General features: G+C 47.3%; 2 protein-coding genes across 3 annotated transcripts in view; one reads left to right on the top strand and one right to left on the bottom strand.

Moving 5' to 3' along the window:
* LOC108002915 (REPTOR-binding partner) overlaps nt 1–18,747 on the top strand; it is a 149,027-nt gene that overhangs the window by 72,765 nt on the left and 57,515 nt on the right. The gene's annotated exons all lie outside the window — the stretch shown is intronic.
* Nucleotides 7,162–9,848, bottom strand: LOC108002692 (histidine-rich glycoprotein-like). The gene is made up of 2 exons (XM_017064504.3): nt 9,837–9,848; nt 7,162–8,752 (listed from the first exon to the last, which is right to left on the bottom strand). Exons 1-2 carry the CDS (start codon nt 9,846–9,848, stop codon nt 7,187–7,189), a joined length of 1,578 nt encoding a protein of 525 aa, XP_016919993.2. The 3' UTR covers nt 7,162–7,186.

The raw sequence follows: 18,747 nt of genomic DNA, 5'->3' as shown, positions 1-18,747 counted from the left end.
CGGATCGGGATTTTCGTACTCGCGTAATTTCGATATGAAAATTAGAGAGGACGGGGGATGAGGGTTAATTCATCCAGTCGTAACGACGAACGTATCGGCGGTCGCGTGACTGACACGCCCTTCGCCTCGGCGGGCTCCGGATCGTGGCGAGATTTAGACGTTTCCCAGGACGGACGTAACGGCGTTTCCACCCTCGAGATCGCGTCCACGGGGAAGGGTAAAACGGCGAAATGGCAGCGCGATAACGAACAACATCGAGCCACGTTAACGCGATAAAGAAAAAAAAAAAAAAAGAACCGTGGGCGGTCAGGATTGCTCGCTTTAGGCATGCAATTTTATCCGGCGGAAATTAACGGGTAGAGAGACGACGATCGTTTACAGTTTTGAGGAAACGATGGTTCGCGTGACGCCGCGCTCTAATCTCTCGGTCGAATAAATTGAAAATTATTCCTCTTCCCTCTCCTCGCTCGAATCTTTTTCGCGGGGCGAAGAAATTCGTTTTTACTTCCCCTCCTCCTCTCCCCCCCCTCTAACGATCATTCGAAACGGCCGCGTTTCGAAACGTGGCAGCCGAGTGACAGCGACAGAATATCGCCGTATTCGAAACGGCGAGGTAGCGAGGCGAAAAGCCGGGCGGAAAATCGTTACGAGGCCCCCTCTCCGTGCGGGGGTGGCGTGTTTTCGGCGGGGCCGATCGACTAGCGCGAAGCCGCATCGTTCAAACTGCCCTCGCCCACGCCCAGAGTGGCGATCTCGGCGTAATAACGATATCAGCAACGTTACGCGATACCTACCATTAGCTACGTCGCTCCAATATCGATTTTATTGACCTATCGGTGGCAGATGGAGAATATTTGGCGGATTCCCCTTCGAGGTAGGTGGGGGGAGAGCCTCGGAGCGTTCGTAATTGAGCCTAATTCGTAATTGAAAATTCTCCAACGATTTTTCCCTTCGTCGACAAGCTTTAATTATTATTATAAACGATATTTCTTTCGTTTATTTTGCCAGCCAGGCGTGTATCGATAACAACGTTACGTGTACGAGACGAGGCGAATCGCGAGCCGTCAAACAAAGACGTCTTTCTGTTGTGTCTCGGTGAATATGAGGAGAGAGGAGAGGGCCGCGATAGGGGGTCATTTATCCGGGTTTTGGATCGCGAAACGAGAAGACAGGAGGCGTGGCGGTTGTGGAAGCACGCGACCGCACGTGCGCATACACGCGCGCGCACACACACTGGCGCGTGTGTCGTTGCAGGTGGCAGATTGCGTCTCTGGCAGGGTCGACGCGCCGCACCTGTGAGAAATTACCCCGAGGCACGCAGCCCGTTCCTCAAGTACCTGTCTAAGCTTCTATACACGTAACCTTATGTACAGGGCGCGGGAATAGCTCTGGCACGAGGCTCGTGAAAGCTATGCAAACCTTGAAACAGCGGGCACGATCCTTGGTATTTTCCTTGAAGCGGTCGGCCACGCTTGCGAACGGACCCTTTAGTCCCTCAAAAGGGACCGGTGGTGGTCGGTCGAGGGTCGAGGAGGCGGAGAGACGAGGTAGCGAACTGGAACGCGAGGGAAAGAGATGGCGGAACGTATATATATATATATACACGTATGTGTATACGCGCACGCATGCCGGAAGGGAGCGAAATCAATTGTCGATAAATGCGTCGGCAAGGATTGTTCCCGAACGATCGTATGCCAAGGGATGATGATTCTCAGGATTGATTCTCGGGTATCGCGGTAGCGTTGTTAACGTTGCGCTAAAAAGAAGAAAGGAAAAGAAAAAAGACAGCGAGATTTGTTGGCGAGAAGAAGGAAGGGAGAGGCAACACGCGAGTATCAGTAATGGGATTCGTAATTACCGGCAAGTTTTATTCGTTTATTCCCTTAGCGATAGTTGAACCGTAGTCCGTCCAGATAATTTGTTTACGATTACGACACCGAGGGGGCGATTCGTTGGTTGGGTAAAAAGAAAAAAAAAAGATTCGCAGTAAACCGTGGTAGAGAGATCGTTGGGCGGTGTTTTTTTTATCAAACAGCCTGATCCCGGAAGAAGAAAGTCCACCTTTCTCTTTCCATCGACGTTTCTTGCCTTTTGTAGCGCGGCCGGCCTCTTTTTACGCCGCCCGTTCTTCGCCGAATGTTCAAGGATTGAATAAGAGTTCTCGTGGCAGGATAAAAGGGTTCTTAATTGTTAAATATTGCGGCCGCATTTCGGTTTTTGTTTCCCATTCATCGGGAACTAGTGGCCCGACTTTAACCCGCTTGCCCCTGTTTTTCTCTTCCCTTCTTTTTCTTTCTTTTTCTTCTTTCTTCTCCTTTTTTCCCCCCACCTCCTCCTCGTGGCCTGCCTGCGTAGAACCGGCAGACTTTTTAAACGTGGAATTTAAAATACACGGAATATATTATAATCGGCACGGCTATTAAAAGTGGCGAAGAGCTTCTCGTTCTGTGGTTTTTTTCATCGACTTCATTATTATAAGTGGCTCGCTGCTGCCGGTGGGTCAACGACAAACTCGAATGGCGTCTTGGTGGCCCTCCCCCCTACCTCTTTAATGGTCGCGCCGGTCGTTAGTTCAATAAAACAGCGATAAAAAAGAGCGTAGCTTGCGCACGGTATTTGCAAATGCATGCAGATCGACGTGATTTATCGGCCACCGTGCCGTATCAAGAATAACGAAGCTCGAAGAACGGTGAAAAATTTTCGGACGAAATCGGGGAAAAATTGTAAAAATTGCCAACAGAAACAAGAGGTTATTCGGCTATAATTTGTAACGATTCCACGATCACGAGCTCACGGGCTTTCTCCGGAAACCCATTCTCCCGACGCCGGGGTTCGAGATCGAAAATTGAGCGTCGCTCGGGTTCGAGAACGTTCTCTCGAAGGAAGAGAAGGGGAGAACGAAGAGTAATGATAACGAAAAATTGTCGATGGAAGGAGAGTTAATCGCGCGTTAAACCGCGATATATTACATTATCCGACGGTGCTCGATGCAATTAAAGTATTTACCGAGTGAATCGCTTATCAGCTCGCGAGAGGGAAAAAAAAGAAGGGTGGGGAGGGGAGAAAAAGGAAGCAGAAGCGCTTGAAACTTGACCATCAGCGGCTGGTTTGCGCTCTTCTTATGCAACCGCTCCCTCTTCTCGCTATCATCCCTCTTCGGCTCAACTTTCTTCGGGCTTTCCTTCACTTTCTGCCGAACTTTTGCCTCAAATTAATTTTGCAACTAGCAACTTCCACCTCTCTCCAGACTTCAGAGGAGGAGCATCTCTCGGTGTCGAACGCTCGAAAGAACCCCTTTTCGCATTCGTATCGGCCTATCATTCAATTAGAGAGTCGCGAGGCACGTTCCTTTCACCCCTAAATACGTAGATATCACCCCCACCCCGTCCATCTTTTCTATCTACATATATTTTTTCTCGCGAAACGATTCGTCGTTTCTTCTGATTCTCGGCTCTCCTCGCTACGATGCCCTATATATCGGGCCCCCTTTATCCCCTCATCCGTTTTTCCCTCGCGTGCAGCGGCGCTTACTTCCGATTTCCTCGAGTGGGAGGCCTTACGGTTGCACCGTGTAATACGATTTCACGAGGGAACTCTTAAATTCAAATCACCGGCCGACAGACTTTTTTTCCTTTTTTTCCAACCGTGGCTGAAAATGAATTTACTCTCGCGGAAACGCAGCGCTTAGACGGATAGGGAAGTCGAGAGAGAGAGAGAGAAGGAGAGAGAAGGAGAGAGGAATAAAGAGGGACTTCCGGTAAGTTCCTATTCGTGGTATAAATGTCTCTCGCTTTTTCCAACTGCCCCTCTCTTTCTCCCTTTTTTCCTCCATCCTGCTTCCGTTTGGTGAAAATTCTCCGCCATCGCGTCGAACGTAACCCTTTGAAATTAGATTGGACGGTATCACCGGTTACTTCTCTCTCTCTCTCTCCCTCTCTCACTTTGTATTTCCACTAGTTTCTTCTTCTCTCTTCCCTTTTTCCAATTCCACGCGTCTCCTCTCCCTTTCGCATTTCCTTCTCCCCCCTCCTCCGTGATTTCGCCCGACGTCCGGTTACCGTCATTCTTCCCCACGAAGATAGTCGGTAAGGAGTGGACGCCTCGAACGGATGTAATTTTACTTGTCAGAGTTTTTTCCCCATAATAATGAAAAAAAGTCTTTTAATTACTTCGGGGGCAAACGAATCTCCGTTCCCGTTCCGAAGAGAAAGTTGGGGCGAAGAATATTTACGAGACTTTTCGAGATATTGCATTCGAGATATGAAACGTGTTCCACGATGATCGACAAACTGAGCCGCGATTAACAATCGTCGAACAATTCGCACTTGGAACGCCACTTACAGACGCTCCTCTCGGTTCGTTAGTCCCTCGTTCTCCCTCATTTCTCTTCGTCGTCTTCCTTCCTTCCTTCCTTCCTTCTCTCACTCTCCCGGTTTTCCGTTCCAAAACACCGGATCTATGGAAAGAAGCACGCCCCGTTTAACAGGCAGACTCTTAGTCCAATCGGAGAAGTCCGTTGAATTATCGACGTAACGCGTCTCCTCTAACGAAACGATTCGGGCCTCGAAACGGGAGAACGATTTGTAACGGCCCGATTTAGATTAACTCGCTTTGAATTTTCTTTTCTCTTTCTTTTTTTTTCACGAAACGAAGAGATAAATTTCGAAACGTTCCTTTTCCACGGGATAAAAGCGCGCTCGATCCTCGATTTTTCGCCCGCGACAGTTTCGCACTGGTTATTAAACGAGTTGCGAATCGCGTCGATCAGACCTTTAACGAGACGCGTTGGGAGGGGGAGGAGAAATTGATAGGATGACGAGGGAGCGACGATATCTAATATCGAAACTCGATCGAGCCGTTTCGAATTCCGGGAAAAACGGCGGAGAAATGGCGCGATCAACGTGGAGGGGAAAGAATAAAAATTCTGTGTGGAGGTTCGACGCGGTGAATTGGTCGGACGTAACGCGCCGCTCGAATCATCCTCGGCAGTCTTCATTCGAGCCACGATTTACTCCACGCTGCTCGTCGCGAAATTTCTTCTATCTAAAGCAGGGAGGGGAGGGGAGAGAAGGTTCCTCCGCCTCGACTTATCTTCCGTGGCGTCTCTATACCTCGAATTGGAAGAGAAGCATCGTTTTCCGGGTGGCGGCCAATGCATGCTGATAAACCTGCTCGGCCAATTTAACTTCCAACATGGCGCCTCCTCTCTTCTTTTTTATTTTATTTTATTTTTCTTTCTTCCCCCTATCTTTTCCCCTCTCCCGGAAATCTATCACGGCCAACGATTTATTAACCCATTTCGCCGGCAGACATCCCTCTCTCAGTTTTGCGAATTTTTGTTGGAAAATCGATGCTCTCTTACGCGACGCTTCCCTCTCGGAAGGGAAGGGAAAGAGGGGAAAGAAACTCTCTCGTTCGAGCTCTTATAATTTTCTGAAAGATCGAGCAGCCGAGTACACGGCGAGTGTTCGGCGATGAATTTTTCTTCGAACGAACCGAGTGAAATTTCAGTGATATTTGAATTTCTAGTTGAATCGCTGCCGACCTTTCCCGCCAGTATTTCGCCAGTATTCTCCAGTTGCTCGACGATGAATCGTTTGGGCGTGGTTCGAAATTAGATTAGAAGAAAATCGAGCGTAAATGAAAAAAGCGGGAAAATCTTCTTTCGAAAATCTTCCATCGAAATGTATACATGCGTCTGGATGATAAGAAGGGATCGAAATTTTTCGCTAAAATTTCCCCCTTTGTCTCTGGATCGAGGTCGCGAAAACAAGATCAAACTCCTCGCCTAGAAATATTAACGTTTTGCGCGGCGAACCCGATACCGTTTCCGGTGGAAACGTTTCCTCCACATTGCTACGTTTATCGTGTCCTTTGCCCGCATCTACGGTTGTTCAGTTGAAACAACAACGCGGTAAGCGAAATATTTTAGCCGGAGTAAGATAAAAACGACCAACTTTTCCTTTTCGTTGAATTAATTTATTAATTCTAGACTAAATTTTCGTTTTTACCATCGGATGGATCGATTTGAAAAGTTTCAATTTGGAAAGAATCTAAACGGTCCTACGACATCCATCGTCCCGAAATATTTTCCTTCGATCAATGGAAATTAGTTGATAATATTATGGTTGAAACGAGACTACTAAAGATCCGTCGACCGAACGCGACGTTTCTCCTTCGTTTGTTGTAGTAACGCGTATTCCGAAGATCCGAAAGTTCAACGGAGCATAATATTATTTGTTATCCACGTAGATTAATCGCGTGGACGAGGAGTGGGAACGAAAGTCAAGTTAGACAAGATTTTCTCGAAAATGTCCCCGAGCTCTCCATTAACGAGTCCTTCCGTTTAATTTATTCGTTTATTTTTTTTCCCGCCCTCCCCTTTCCTTAACTCAACTTCACTCGGATAATTAATCGAAGATTGGCCCTCTCGTCTGCGTCTTTCCTCGTTTTTCGAGACAATTCGCTTTCGAGAGTACGGTTAATTCCATCATCCTCTCGGGAGGGAGGTCCGACGAGATTCTCGATCGACGTTGCAAACTTGGGGTGGCTGGATTATAACTGTCGGCGTAAGTCGTTCAAAATCGGTGAATCGTCGAAGAAGAAGAAGAAGAAGAAGAAGAAGAAGGATTGTTTCGCCGGATTACGGGAGTTTGTTCGAAACTCTTCCTCGAAGAATCGTTGCCTCCGAGTCTCTCAACCCGATATCCCCGTTTTCTTTTTTTTCTCTCTTGCAATTACAAAATTCACTGTAATGAACAACTGCGTCGGCCAGATGTTAAATTTTCGGACGTTTCACTAAGACCGAGCTTTTCGTAACCGATTTCTCCCTTTATTTCCTCCGTGATTTCCCCTCCCCTTCTCCTCTCCCATCCCCTTTCCCTCCCAGAATGGGAAAGACACCCAGTTGGAAGTCTTTCGAGTATCTCGAGACCGAAGTTTAAACGTTATTGTAGTTTCGAAAACGAGAAACGGAGCGTAGTCGTATCCATCGAACTTCCGTCTCTAGTCTCGAAACCGATCACGGTTTAATGGAAGGGACAAGGCAATCATAAACTCGTGTAAACTTTGTATTTCGCAAAGGTGTCAACAAAGATATAACTCGAGGCTAAGACAAGAAACAATTTGTAGGAAGCGAAACGATTAAAGTATCGGATGGAATCGAAACGATTCCGACACGGAACGATCACGCTCGATCATCCGTCGTCGTAGCTTCTTCGGTCGTACTCTCCGCTCCCTCCGCTCCCTTCTTAATTTTAAGGATATCCTCGACCTGGGGCGTTACCACCACCGTCTCGCTCTCCTCCGGAAACACGTACTCCTCGTGATTCTGCGAGGCGTCGAAGAAATGGCCCGGTCCCTGCTTGTAGTGTTGCTCGTAGCCGGAGTGGAGGTGGGCTTCCGCGTGTTTGTGCCCATTCTCGTGGCGATGCTCGTGACTATGCTCGTCGAAATGCTTGTGACGTTCCTCGTGCGAATGGCCGTGCTTGTGCTCGTGAGACGCGTGGTGTTTGTGGTGCTCGTGATGATGGTGGCCCTCGTGATGGTCGTGCCGGTGTTTGTGCTCGTGCCCGTGCTTGTGCTCCTCGTGGTGGTGATGCTTGTGATCGTGGTGATGGGAGTGATGGTGATCCTCGTGATGTCCGTGGTGGTGCTCCTCCTTGTGCCCGTGCTTGTGCTCGTGCCCGTGCTTGTGCTCGTGCTCCTCGTCGTGCTTGTGCTTGTGATCCTCGTGATGCCCGTGGTGGTGCTCCTCGTGGTGCCCGTGCTTGTGCTCGTGCCCGTGTTTGTGCTGATGCTCCTGATGGTGGTGGTGCTTGTGCTCGTGTCCGTGTTTGTGCTGGTGATCCTGGTGGTGGGCGTGATGGTGATCCTCGTGGTGGCCGTGCTTGTGCTCGTGGCCGTGGTGATGCTTGTGCTCCTCCTTGTGGCCGTGTTTGTGCTGCTCCTGGTGATCGTGGCCGTGATGGTGGTGGTGATTCTCGGTCTCCTTGTGGCTGTGGTGGTGGTGGTGCTCGTTGACGTGGTGATGCTCGTGGTGGTGGTGGTGCTCGTTGTGATGGTGGTGCTTGTGATGGTGGTGATGCTCGGCGTGGTGCTTGTGCTCCTCGTGATGCTCGTGTTTCGAGTGATGCTGATGCCCGTGGTGATGATGGTGGTTCCCGTGATGCTTGTGCTCGTGCTTGTGGCCGTGCTCGTGCTTGTGCTCGTGGCCGTGGTGATGCTTGTGCTCCTCGTGGTGGTCGTGGCCGTGCTCGTGCTTGTGCTTGGCCCGATGGTCGTGGTGCGAGTGGTGGCCGTGATGATGGGAGTGATGATGGCCGTGGAGGAACGAGTGCTCGAAGCCGTGGCTCCTCCGAGGCGTTGCGAAAACGACGTGGGACGAGCCGGACGAGATTCGAGGCTCGATCCGCTTCGCGACCTCGTTGATGCGAGTTACGATGGTGGTGGTGTTGGTGGTGGGGTCGAAGGTGGCTGTGTGCAACGGCGCGCGAGGTTGGCCGTTTAACGCGAACGATTGGAAATTGGCCCCGATCGGCAATTGCCGTTTCCGTGGGTATTTGCGATCGTTGACGCTGGAAAGTTGTCGTCGCGGGACCTGGGAATCGTCGCGCAGCAACGGGACGAGGGATTCCACTCGTCGCGGAACCCGGACGGGATCCGACAGTTCCGTCCGATCCTCTCGCGGTGGTGGTTTTAAATTTCGGCCAGCCACCGCTGTCAATAGCAGAGCTACCGCTAGAAACCACGCCTAAGGACAGAGAGAAACAGAAAGTTGGGAAAAATAATGGAAAAATCGCGAAAACTGCGGAGTTAAAATTTTGTTTACAAATTCTATCCGTATACGCGCGTATGCACGCTGGCAGGGACGAGCAAGGGACGCAAACATGGCGGGTTGGAGGGAAGGGATGATTGCTAATTTTCGAAAATCGTTTAGCCGCAGCGAGTTCATTATGATAGCGCTACAGCGGGTAACATTTAGCTCGGGTAACCGAAACAATAAAACAACGTCGGGCCATTTTGGCTTGCGATGGCGCACGTGCGAAACGCGGAGCACGGCCGAGCGGAAAAAGCGGAGATAATATCCACTAAATCGTCGCCGGCTCGTTTTATCGCCGCTCCGCCATTTCTTGTCGCGAGGTCCCCCTCCTCTTTCACGGCCGAGAAGAAGCGGAAGTTTAAGGTAGCGAGGCGGTTGAAGGCAGCGGCCAAGAGATAGATACGCGGGTACGAAATTGAATCTTGGTTCGGGCACGTTGAATTAGCGAAGTCAGCTATGAACGAAGCGGCGGGTTTTTTTACACCGTTTTCCGATCAACGAACGAACTTGGACGTCGATGATGATTTACGCGAATTCCTCCCCATCGTTGCGCGGCGAGGAATTTTAAATTAACGGTTTGCTTTATTTCGCGCGATGCGTGACCGACATCGACGGAACGAATCCGAGTGTGTGCCACAATCAGAGATTTTTATTTCCAGCCGGTAAACACGAATTCCAAACACGAACGATACATTCGTTAAAACGTTCATTTACGTTCGGTCGCGATTTGAGAATCAGCCGAATCTACGATGGAAATCTATCTTTAAAGCAAATTTCGAAGCAACGTATCGGAGCAACGGTTGTTGTTCCATTTAACGCCCACTTCTCTCTCTTTGCGCGTTTTAATTTCTCCTTTATGCTCGAGTGCTAACGCTCGACTTCGTATTATTCTCTTTGAAATGCAAACGATCAAACTCACTGATCAATTTACTCGGAAAACGACTGGTGTCAATCACGTATAGCGCCGTTCCCCTCTTCTCGTGGGACAAGTGGATTCGAATTCGACGAGACTTACCAACGTCGCCATTTCGCCGATATTTCGGGTGTACAGCCCGAGAACAACTGGATAACGGGTCCCCGTGACAAGGTACTTTTATAGCGGGCAATTGGCAATCGGTACTTTCTTCCGTGCTAAGCACCAGTGTCGTTTACGACGATATTTTAATCGTCGTCATAATACGCGGCGAACCGCGACCAAATCCCGATCACTCTCCGTTCAATTTCATTTGGAAACGTTCCGCGTCCCGTTTCCGATGCGGTAAAACTCGAAGGAACCGAGCGGTGGTCCCCGATCAGTCGAAATCGATACGATAATTGTACAATCGACCACGGTTTTACGAGCGATCGAAATTGCGTAGGAAACTACGCGCCAACGTTATTTCCTCCTTTAAATTCGATTAATCATCGTTGGTCGAAAGTTCGCAATGCTTCGTACGTCTGATTTTTCTTCCTGTTCTCTCGGTATCGAGAGATGAATGGAATATACGCGCATCCGATTGGAAAATTCCGCAGCGAATTTAATTTATACATCTCATTATTTAATGGGATGAACGGAGGGGCATCTATTCCTTGCCGCCCCCATGAATATATTTAACGGCTCGATTCCTTTTCGCCTCGGAAATGTCGATCGCGCCCGCTTGTTTGCACGATCGGTGAAATTGCGCGATTAATTTTCGCCATAGCGGATCTGGCAAATATTTGCAGAGACGTCGCCGTGCGCGGTTCGCGGTGATCGTGGAGAGCGATTAAAACGTTGTAAAGCTCGCGATATCCTCGTCCTCGGGATTCCTCTCCCGGAATTAACGACGGACGAATCGACGAATAGGCTGCTTTTAGCGACGATAAATTAAAAATGACCATTTATTAATTGTAGCACAATAACGAAAATGGAACGACGTTATTCTTTTCCTCGCAGGATTGGCATTACTGTCTTCTTAAGCATACTTGATAAACGTTATCGTAATTATACGGCAGTTTACGCTTAAACGCTGTGATCTCGTGATTTCGTCGTCACCCGAGTTAACTGAAATCTAGTTATCTCGGGGTCCATTGCTCGCCTCTCGTTTCGCCAAACTGTATTCCTGTATTTCTCGTTGCTTGCACTTTCTACCGCGTCTACCTTCTTGAGAAATCTCTGGAATCGTTGAAGAAGAAAAAAAAAGGAAACGGGAAAAGCGTGCTCGGTGCGTTTCGGAAAGAGGGCAAAGCTGTTCGGGGTAATTCGATTTCTTCGGGTCGTGCAACGGACCGAATGTAAAGAGCGAGAGAATCACGAGTCGACTCGGATGGAACGCGACTTTATTGGAAGGAATCGTAAACGTCGTTGCCGGGTGAAAGAACTTTTTCATTTTCGGTCGAAAGGAAAAGGAGAGAACTCGTTCTTCCTTTCTTCTCTTCCCTCTTTACCGTCTACCAACGGAACGTAGGTAGATCCTCGATCTTTCTTTGATTAAACGAGCAACCTTGCCTCCGCTACGCCGTCATTTATCGCGCGTTTACGCGGCTTCTCCACGAATTTATGCCCCCTCTCCCTCGGTATCTCGGAGGAGAGGACGAGTACACATATTTCTGGCCGAGATATTGCACGGTTACGTGGGGAAAATGTGCGTGAGAGAGAAGTTCTCTTCCTCTAAATATTCCACGCGTGCCGGCTCGGTTTAGATTAAGAGAGGATCGTTTACGAGTAATTTCCACCGCTAAGAGTTGCGCGGTGAAGCGAACGCGACAATTATTATTTCGATGCAACGAGCGAACAAATTGGAGAAATGTTCAACCCGTGAAACGAATCGATGATCGAAACGGCGAACTAGGATTTATGAAATCGCGCGAGATGAAGCATCGAAGCGACGGAATAATCGTGACTGCACAGTGGATAGTGCGAGAACCGAATGAAATCACGTCCGGCGTTGACACGTGCCACCGTTTTATCACTCGATGGAACAGGATCCATATATATATTTCCAATGTTATTATTAACGAATATTTCGAATCGATTCAAAGGGATCGAGATTTTGCTCACCCTCGAGATTTTTATTTTTTACTTTTATATCATCAAAAAGAACTAAAGAACAACTGAAAAAGTATCGATCGAAAGTAATTTCGATGCTCCATCGCTGTCAATTATCGAGGAGTAAGCGTAAATCGGCCACGTCTTTCCGATACCTAAACTTACCTGGTCGAAGTTGGAGGGAGGAAAGTTGGGGAAGCTTTTAACGGCTGAGATGGCTCGATTAGCGGCGGGTAATATTTGCGTCGAACGTGTAGCGGGATAGGAAGTTGGGGGAGAGCCCCGCGTTCTCTCCCCCAGTTTACTCGTTTTCGTTCTTCCTCAAGGCTTTCGCATTAATGGCTGAGTCGGAGTAATTATTTCCGCGCGATTTTTTTGCTGTAATTCCGCGGCGTGGACAATAAGAAAGCCGGGGGAATCGATCGGGGAGGGAGAGTTAAACAAACCGTGGCAGATATTACGTAACCTTGTTTCTCCCTCCTCCTACCCTTGGCTCCCCCACGCTGCTCCCAGGGGTGAATCTAAGCCGCAAATATATTGCGGTTAAATTAATTTTCTGGGAATTGTTCTTTACCGGGAACGGTAATTTATGTTCACCTTAAGGGCTTTCGGGCCGGCTCCTCGCCGGCGAGCGAAACGGCTTGCTTTTATTTAAAAGCGGGGCTCGCGGACGTAATTAGAAATAATAAAGGGGGGAGGGAGGGGGGAATGATAAAGAAGAAGCGTTGGCTGTCAGGGAGTAGCTTAAGGGGGATGGAAGGAAGATTCTTAAACGTATACCCCTGATGAAATAAACTTTTAGTGGGGAATCATTTATATCTTTATCGTCGATTGGACGGAAGAGAAATGGTTGGACGGAGAGGAAGAGGGGGGAGCGTCTCCCTGTTTTATTATTTTTCTTCTTCCCCTTGGCTCTCGATCGAAACGAAATCCCTATATTATCATTATCACCCTCGCCCTGTAAATTATCGTTAATCCCTTTTTCCCACGCGCTGGTCCACTTTTACCTCGTATTTTTAAACTCGTAAAAGAATCATAGGGAAAAGAAGGAGAGGAAAGGGAAAACGGAGAGCGTTATTTCTCTTCCCATCCGGAGGAAACTCTTCTCTTCACGAATCGACCATTTTTTCTCATTCGTTTATGCGTACACGTATGCATTATCTAGATGGTGGCGAGCCATTAAACTTCTCTTTCGCCATTTATTTTTTCTCCATCCCCCTCCCATCCAGTGACGCATCACTGGCCCCGTTGAATTAATTCCCGATAATTCGTCATTCCTTTCACCGACGATTTATCCGCACCGTAGTTGGATGGAGTTTCCTTGGAGGGATCGGTGGTAAAAAAAGAGCCCATTAGTCAGCCAACCAACGGATAATAAATGCAGGTGCAGGTGCGATGATGATAATTATGGTAGCTGGCTGACAACTCGCCACCCGTCTCGCGTTCGATTTCTTCTGCTCTCTATCATTCGCCCGTTCGCTCGACGAACATCCGATATGGAATATTCGAACAGACGGAGGAGATTAATCCATCATCCCCTCCCCTTTTTTTTATCTTTCGGATCGCGTCGTTCCCACGTATCGTTAACAATGTGCTTCCACCAGTCATTGTCGGAATTTGCCGCAATTACGAGAATAGGTGTATATATTATGTAACGAATACACTTTGTGACCAGCTATGAAAAATGATGTCTTCGTAACGCGTCGTGTTCCACGTGTTTCAACCCACCTTTCGTTTTCTCTTCGCGGATACAGTACGAAAAACGACGCGAAAATCACGTTCGTTTTTCTTTTTAGATTTTTTTTTTTAGATTTGTCACTGGAATGAGAATGTTGGAGGAGAGAGGGGATGTCGAGGAATACTTGGTTTCGATTATTTTCCGTGGCGAGAAAAAATAAAAGAAGAAGAACAATAGAAAAAGTAAAATAAAAACAAGGAAAACACAGCGTCGGTTCCTAGCTCCTCGCTATATTCTCCTTCTTTCGCAATTGGCTTTCTGAAACCAGCGGTCGAGATAAGAAAGCAACGAGAACCTTTCCGTTAGCTGCTCTCGAATGGCTTCGCGCTGATTACTTCGATAAGTAGGATTTCGCCGAACAGGCGTTGTATTGCAGTTTTATCTTAAGCCGAGAAAAATATCGAGCTGCCGGGACAATGCTATTGCTCGCCGTGTTTTAATACCTCGACCACGTAATCTCTTGCGAAAGAATCGATCGTAGAGAGAGAGGGATGTTTCTACTCTTTGAAATTTACTCTTTGGAAAATTGAAGCAGTTGGAAATCGGAAGTTTCCGCGCGAATTAGGAGATCGAGAAGTCGAACGCGTTTGCGCTCGGCTCGAGTCACTCGAAAGAAGAAAGATTTGCGAGAAAGGCTTGCGGCGGGAATAATTCGTTGGACGGGTATCCCCGTTCGAATATAAGAAGAAGGAAGAGGGGAAGAGAAGGTGATGAGGAGTCGCGAAATAAAGCGGAAGACGAGAAATTTGTCGGGAGTTTCGAAAATTGTCTCGCGCTCGTGGAATGTTGTTGCGTTTCAACCCTCTCTGTTTCGAATTTCGAGGCGATGCTCTCCGGAAAGTTGTGAGTTCTTATCAACTTGCCAAGTATTTCGAGTATCGGAGTTACGTGGACGGTCAACAGTTTGGGGAGGATTCAAGTACGTAAGAAATTTCCCTTGTTCGCTACCTTCGCACGATTCACCGCCACCGTCTCGCTCGAAATTTTATTTCCAAACCTTCTTTCGTTTCCACGCTGGTGAATTATCCGCGAGCTGTAAAGAGGAACCTAACAATCTACGTGGCATCCGAACCGTGCTTCTCTTAAAGCCATTAGCCACGTTAGGAGAGGAATCTTTGTTTTCTCTCTTCTCTCTTCCCAACCCCCTTCGATAGAATGGGAAAGAGAGAAGAGGGAAAATCGGGGAGACTCCGAAACATAAGATTCTCGCGATCTTATCCAGAAGAAAGTGCTCGATATCGCCACTTATCGCTCGCTAGAATTTATAAACAGCTTATTCCTCCGAACAAATTCTTCGTGAAAATCCTTTCCTATTATTATTATTATTATTAAGCTTAAACAAAGAGTCGATACTCGTATAATTGTTTATTTTTGACACACTTGAGCCTGGCTGGAGCGAAGCTTTCTCTAACTCGAGGATGTCAGCCACTGAGATCCTCTCGAACTAGGAAGGGATTTTCTGAGGTTCACCGGTGAAGAGAGTCTCAGGGTGAGCGCGTCTTAATCTGATCGTCAAACACTTGAATAGTTTTGTTCTAACATCACATCGTGCTCTGTTAGACACGATATGTGTATTAAAAAAGCACGTACATTTAACAATCTCCTGTAATATTAATTATTGCGTGATCGTTATCCTTGCTATCTTTTTCTCATCGAGTAACGCGGCGAAATTACGGTTAAATTCCGACGCCTCTCCCCCTTTCTCACCCCTGCTTGCGAGAATCCCTTCCCATTTCCGTCCTTTCGTTTTGAAAACTCCGGTGGCGGCCGATTAGAAAATAGCAGGGCGGAATTACTCGAGGTAATTGCGTTCGTTTGGCTAAATTGAAAGTTGAGCTGTGTAATCGCATTCGCGGAAACGGTCGGCCGTAAAGTTGGTCGGATGGCCTCGACCATCCCCGTTTTTCCTTCCCTCTCCTCTCTCTCCATCTCCTGAAATATAATTACTTTGCGTGATAAGTCCACGTGGAGGCCCATCGATGGAAAGCACGCGTTGTTCACAAAAGTAAGAAGACTCGAAAGAAGGGATCCTTCTCCCTTCCTCCGCGATAACTCGACTCTGCAAAACGTGGACGAAGCCCCAACGGGCCCGAAGAGATCTATCGTCCCGATCGCGGAGGAGAAGTCGGGGCGGCGAGGCGTCGTCGTCGTCGTCTTAATTCCCCCTGTCGTGCCCCCGTTCTCCCATCCACCTCTCCCCCTTGATTTACGCGGTTGCTAAAGTTTTATCGGCCCGTCCATCAAACCGCCCCGCAATCCCCCAGGAAACCGGCCGTCCGTCCACCGCCCCTACGAATCCGCCTCCACGCCTTGGAGGAATCCTGCCACCGGGGCAAATTTACGTTCGATCACCAAGGGTCTGTCTACATATGTGCACACGGAACGGTGTACGGGGACCATTTGTCCAGGAAGCCGCGATGCTTGGCGGCTTCATTTTCAAATTGGAATTCGATGGAATTTCGACGCCGAGAGGTGTACGCGGCGTTGGCGAGGGGATAAGTTGCGCGTTTAATCTTCGGATGTGCTCCCGAAAATGTATGTGTTGTATCCTTTTCGCAAGCAGAGAGGCGAGTCAAGCAACGAGGTAATAGGAGCTAATTGGACAAAATTATTTTTTCCCCCCGATTTCGAGTTTATATATTTGAGATTTAATTTTTGGGGTATTGAAATATTTTTATTATAATTTGTTATTTCGTTAAAAATGGATATAACGTAAAGATGTGTAATTGAATAAAAATTAGTATTGCGTTTAATTGGTATAGGATAAAAGAGAAAATACATAGTAATCGAGTATATAAAAAATATATATATAGAAAAATAAAACGTATGATATGATATCAATAAATTACTGGAATAAAAATGAAAAAGAACGAAACAAAATTATAGTTTTTAAATGTATAATTAAAAATATACTTACTTATTGTGCTGGTTTTATTCACTATTTGAATCTGAATCCGAAGGATGAGATACATGGATCGAATTATTTGTATTACGAATTGACAAGAGAGAATCTATTGGGAAAAAAAATACAAAACGCGACAATCCCCAAGTGGTTCGTATCATATCCTCAAGTAAGCGCGAAAAAATTATCTCCTATTAATAAAAGCGCAGTATTAATTAGATTCCTTGTTTTTTTATTAAGAAACGTAAAAGATCATTTTATGCCACTTGTAAGACGCTTGTCACACGCGCAAAATCATCTCGAGTTGCTATTTCGCCCGAAAAAAGTCGTCGAGCGGAAAGGGGCGGTACGTTCTCTTGCATTTTGCGTGACAAGAATGCGAACGATATTGGATTTTGCGGATCTTGCTACGATAAAGATTATGGATATTTGAAATGATGGACGGTGTGTATCTTTTGGATAAAGTCTTTCCATGGCGAAGATTGTGATATCGGGGGCGATATATCGTGTATCTTTTACTACAATGAAACTTTTCTATCTTTTCGCGGGGAGGATTGTGATATTGAAAATACTGCTCCGTGTTTCACTTACTTTTTCACGGCGAAGATGGCGAATTTTGAATACCTTTCCACGCTGGAAACTGTAACGCGTTGTGGACGATATCGAACGTATCTTTGCAAATTTTTCGTCAACTTATTGCGAAATTGTGATTCGATACGCTGCGTATCTTTCGCTTCAAAAGTGAACGGTATCGGATACCTTTCCTCCGACCAAGATTGCGACCTTATGGACTCTGTTTCGAAGTGAAATATACAGAAAGGTGAAATTCTCGATTTAAATCACGCAAAGTTCACGGCCGACGTTAGGTTGTGCAAGAGAATCGTAAATTCGAATTCGGAACAGGAATAAATGGGATAAATTTCAATTTCTGTCCCAATGTTGAAAGTCGTGCGGGGAAATTTAAAGTCGGTTGTTTTTAAGGGGAGACCATAGAAACGAATCGCTCGAGGAAATCTCGCTCGTAACGATCCTCCCTCCCTTCCCTTCCTTCTTCTTTTTTTTTTTCTCCCGGGTTAATTAACGAAATTGCAGTGTTTACGAAATTGGCGTGCCTCGGCTTTTCGATCGCGGTGCAACCGATCCGCAATGCGGAATGCGGCGGAATCCAAGACGTTAAACGTTTACAGAGTCGCGTTTTCCGGAATTCGCGTTCGAATCGAAGAGGGGAGCGCTTCTTCGGCCAATTAAATCGGGCATTTGTCTTGGGGAGTGGTCCTCTTTGGTAATCCGGGAAACTTTTGCAACGCTTACCAGGGGAGAGGAGGAGGAGAGAGGAGGACAGACTGGTTCTCTCCGTCCCGCGGGAATAAAGAACCAAAGTCGTTTCCCTTCTCCAGCTTCAAATTGACCTGGGACCTGCCTCTCCACCCCCGATCTCATAAATATTTAAATCTAATGAACTTTACAGCCGGTGTAGATTCAAATCAAAGCTTCTTCCGCGGTATTCACCCTTATGTATTATTCGGCCGGGCTAATGTTGATCGGGAATCAACGGTCCCCAGTTTGGCCCATTCTTTCGTTCTTCGAAACGAGTCGCGAGCAACGAGCTGCTCCAGTAATTCGAGAACCATATCGAATCATTTCGCGCGAGGGATAATCTTTTTCCAATTTTCCAAACCCTCTCCCTCCCGCCGTCTAGTGTTTCTGCAGCCAACATTGCTACCGTTTTTTTTCTCTCGTGTTACTTTCTCGATATCGAGTATCGAGTATCGATGCGATATGGGGGAAAAAAAAAAAAAAAAAGAAAAACAATCAAACTGTCCTTCCGCCCCTCTGCGTTTCGCCGCGAATCCGTTCGATTCTGTCGATTCTGTTCGATGATAACAAGGGCCGGGTCGCGTATAAACTCGAACTCGTTTGAAGAAGGAAGGAATTTTGTTGAGTTGGCGCGGAGGGAACGAGATCGATGTGAGACCGGAAGCGTCGCAGACTTTGAATAACGGTTCCTCGCGATTGCACCGGTTGCCAGGCCGGTTGTGCGCGCGCGCTTATTAAATCTCGGTTTCTAAATAACGGCTAACGTCGGGAGGCCGAATATAGAAGGGTTTTCCGGTGGCGCGATATACGACGCGTCGTAGAAATTTTGCTTTATCGGCCTGCGGAAATATGGCGCGATGTATTCTCGCGAATCCTCGTTTAAAACGTCCTCTCGGGGAGAAACAATTTTTCGCGCCTCCTAAAATTCATTTCTTCCTCCTCCCCTTTTCGATTAAGCTCGT

The sequence above is a fragment of the Apis cerana genome, linkage group LG2 (assembly GCF_029169275.1).
Source record: "Apis cerana isolate GH-2021 linkage group LG2, AcerK_1.0, whole genome shotgun sequence".
Classification (NCBI taxonomy): Eukaryota; Metazoa; Arthropoda; class Insecta; order Hymenoptera; family Apidae; genus Apis; species Apis cerana.
Note: the sequence above shows the minus strand (reverse complement) of the source record. Positions and strands in the feature narration are given on the sequence as shown.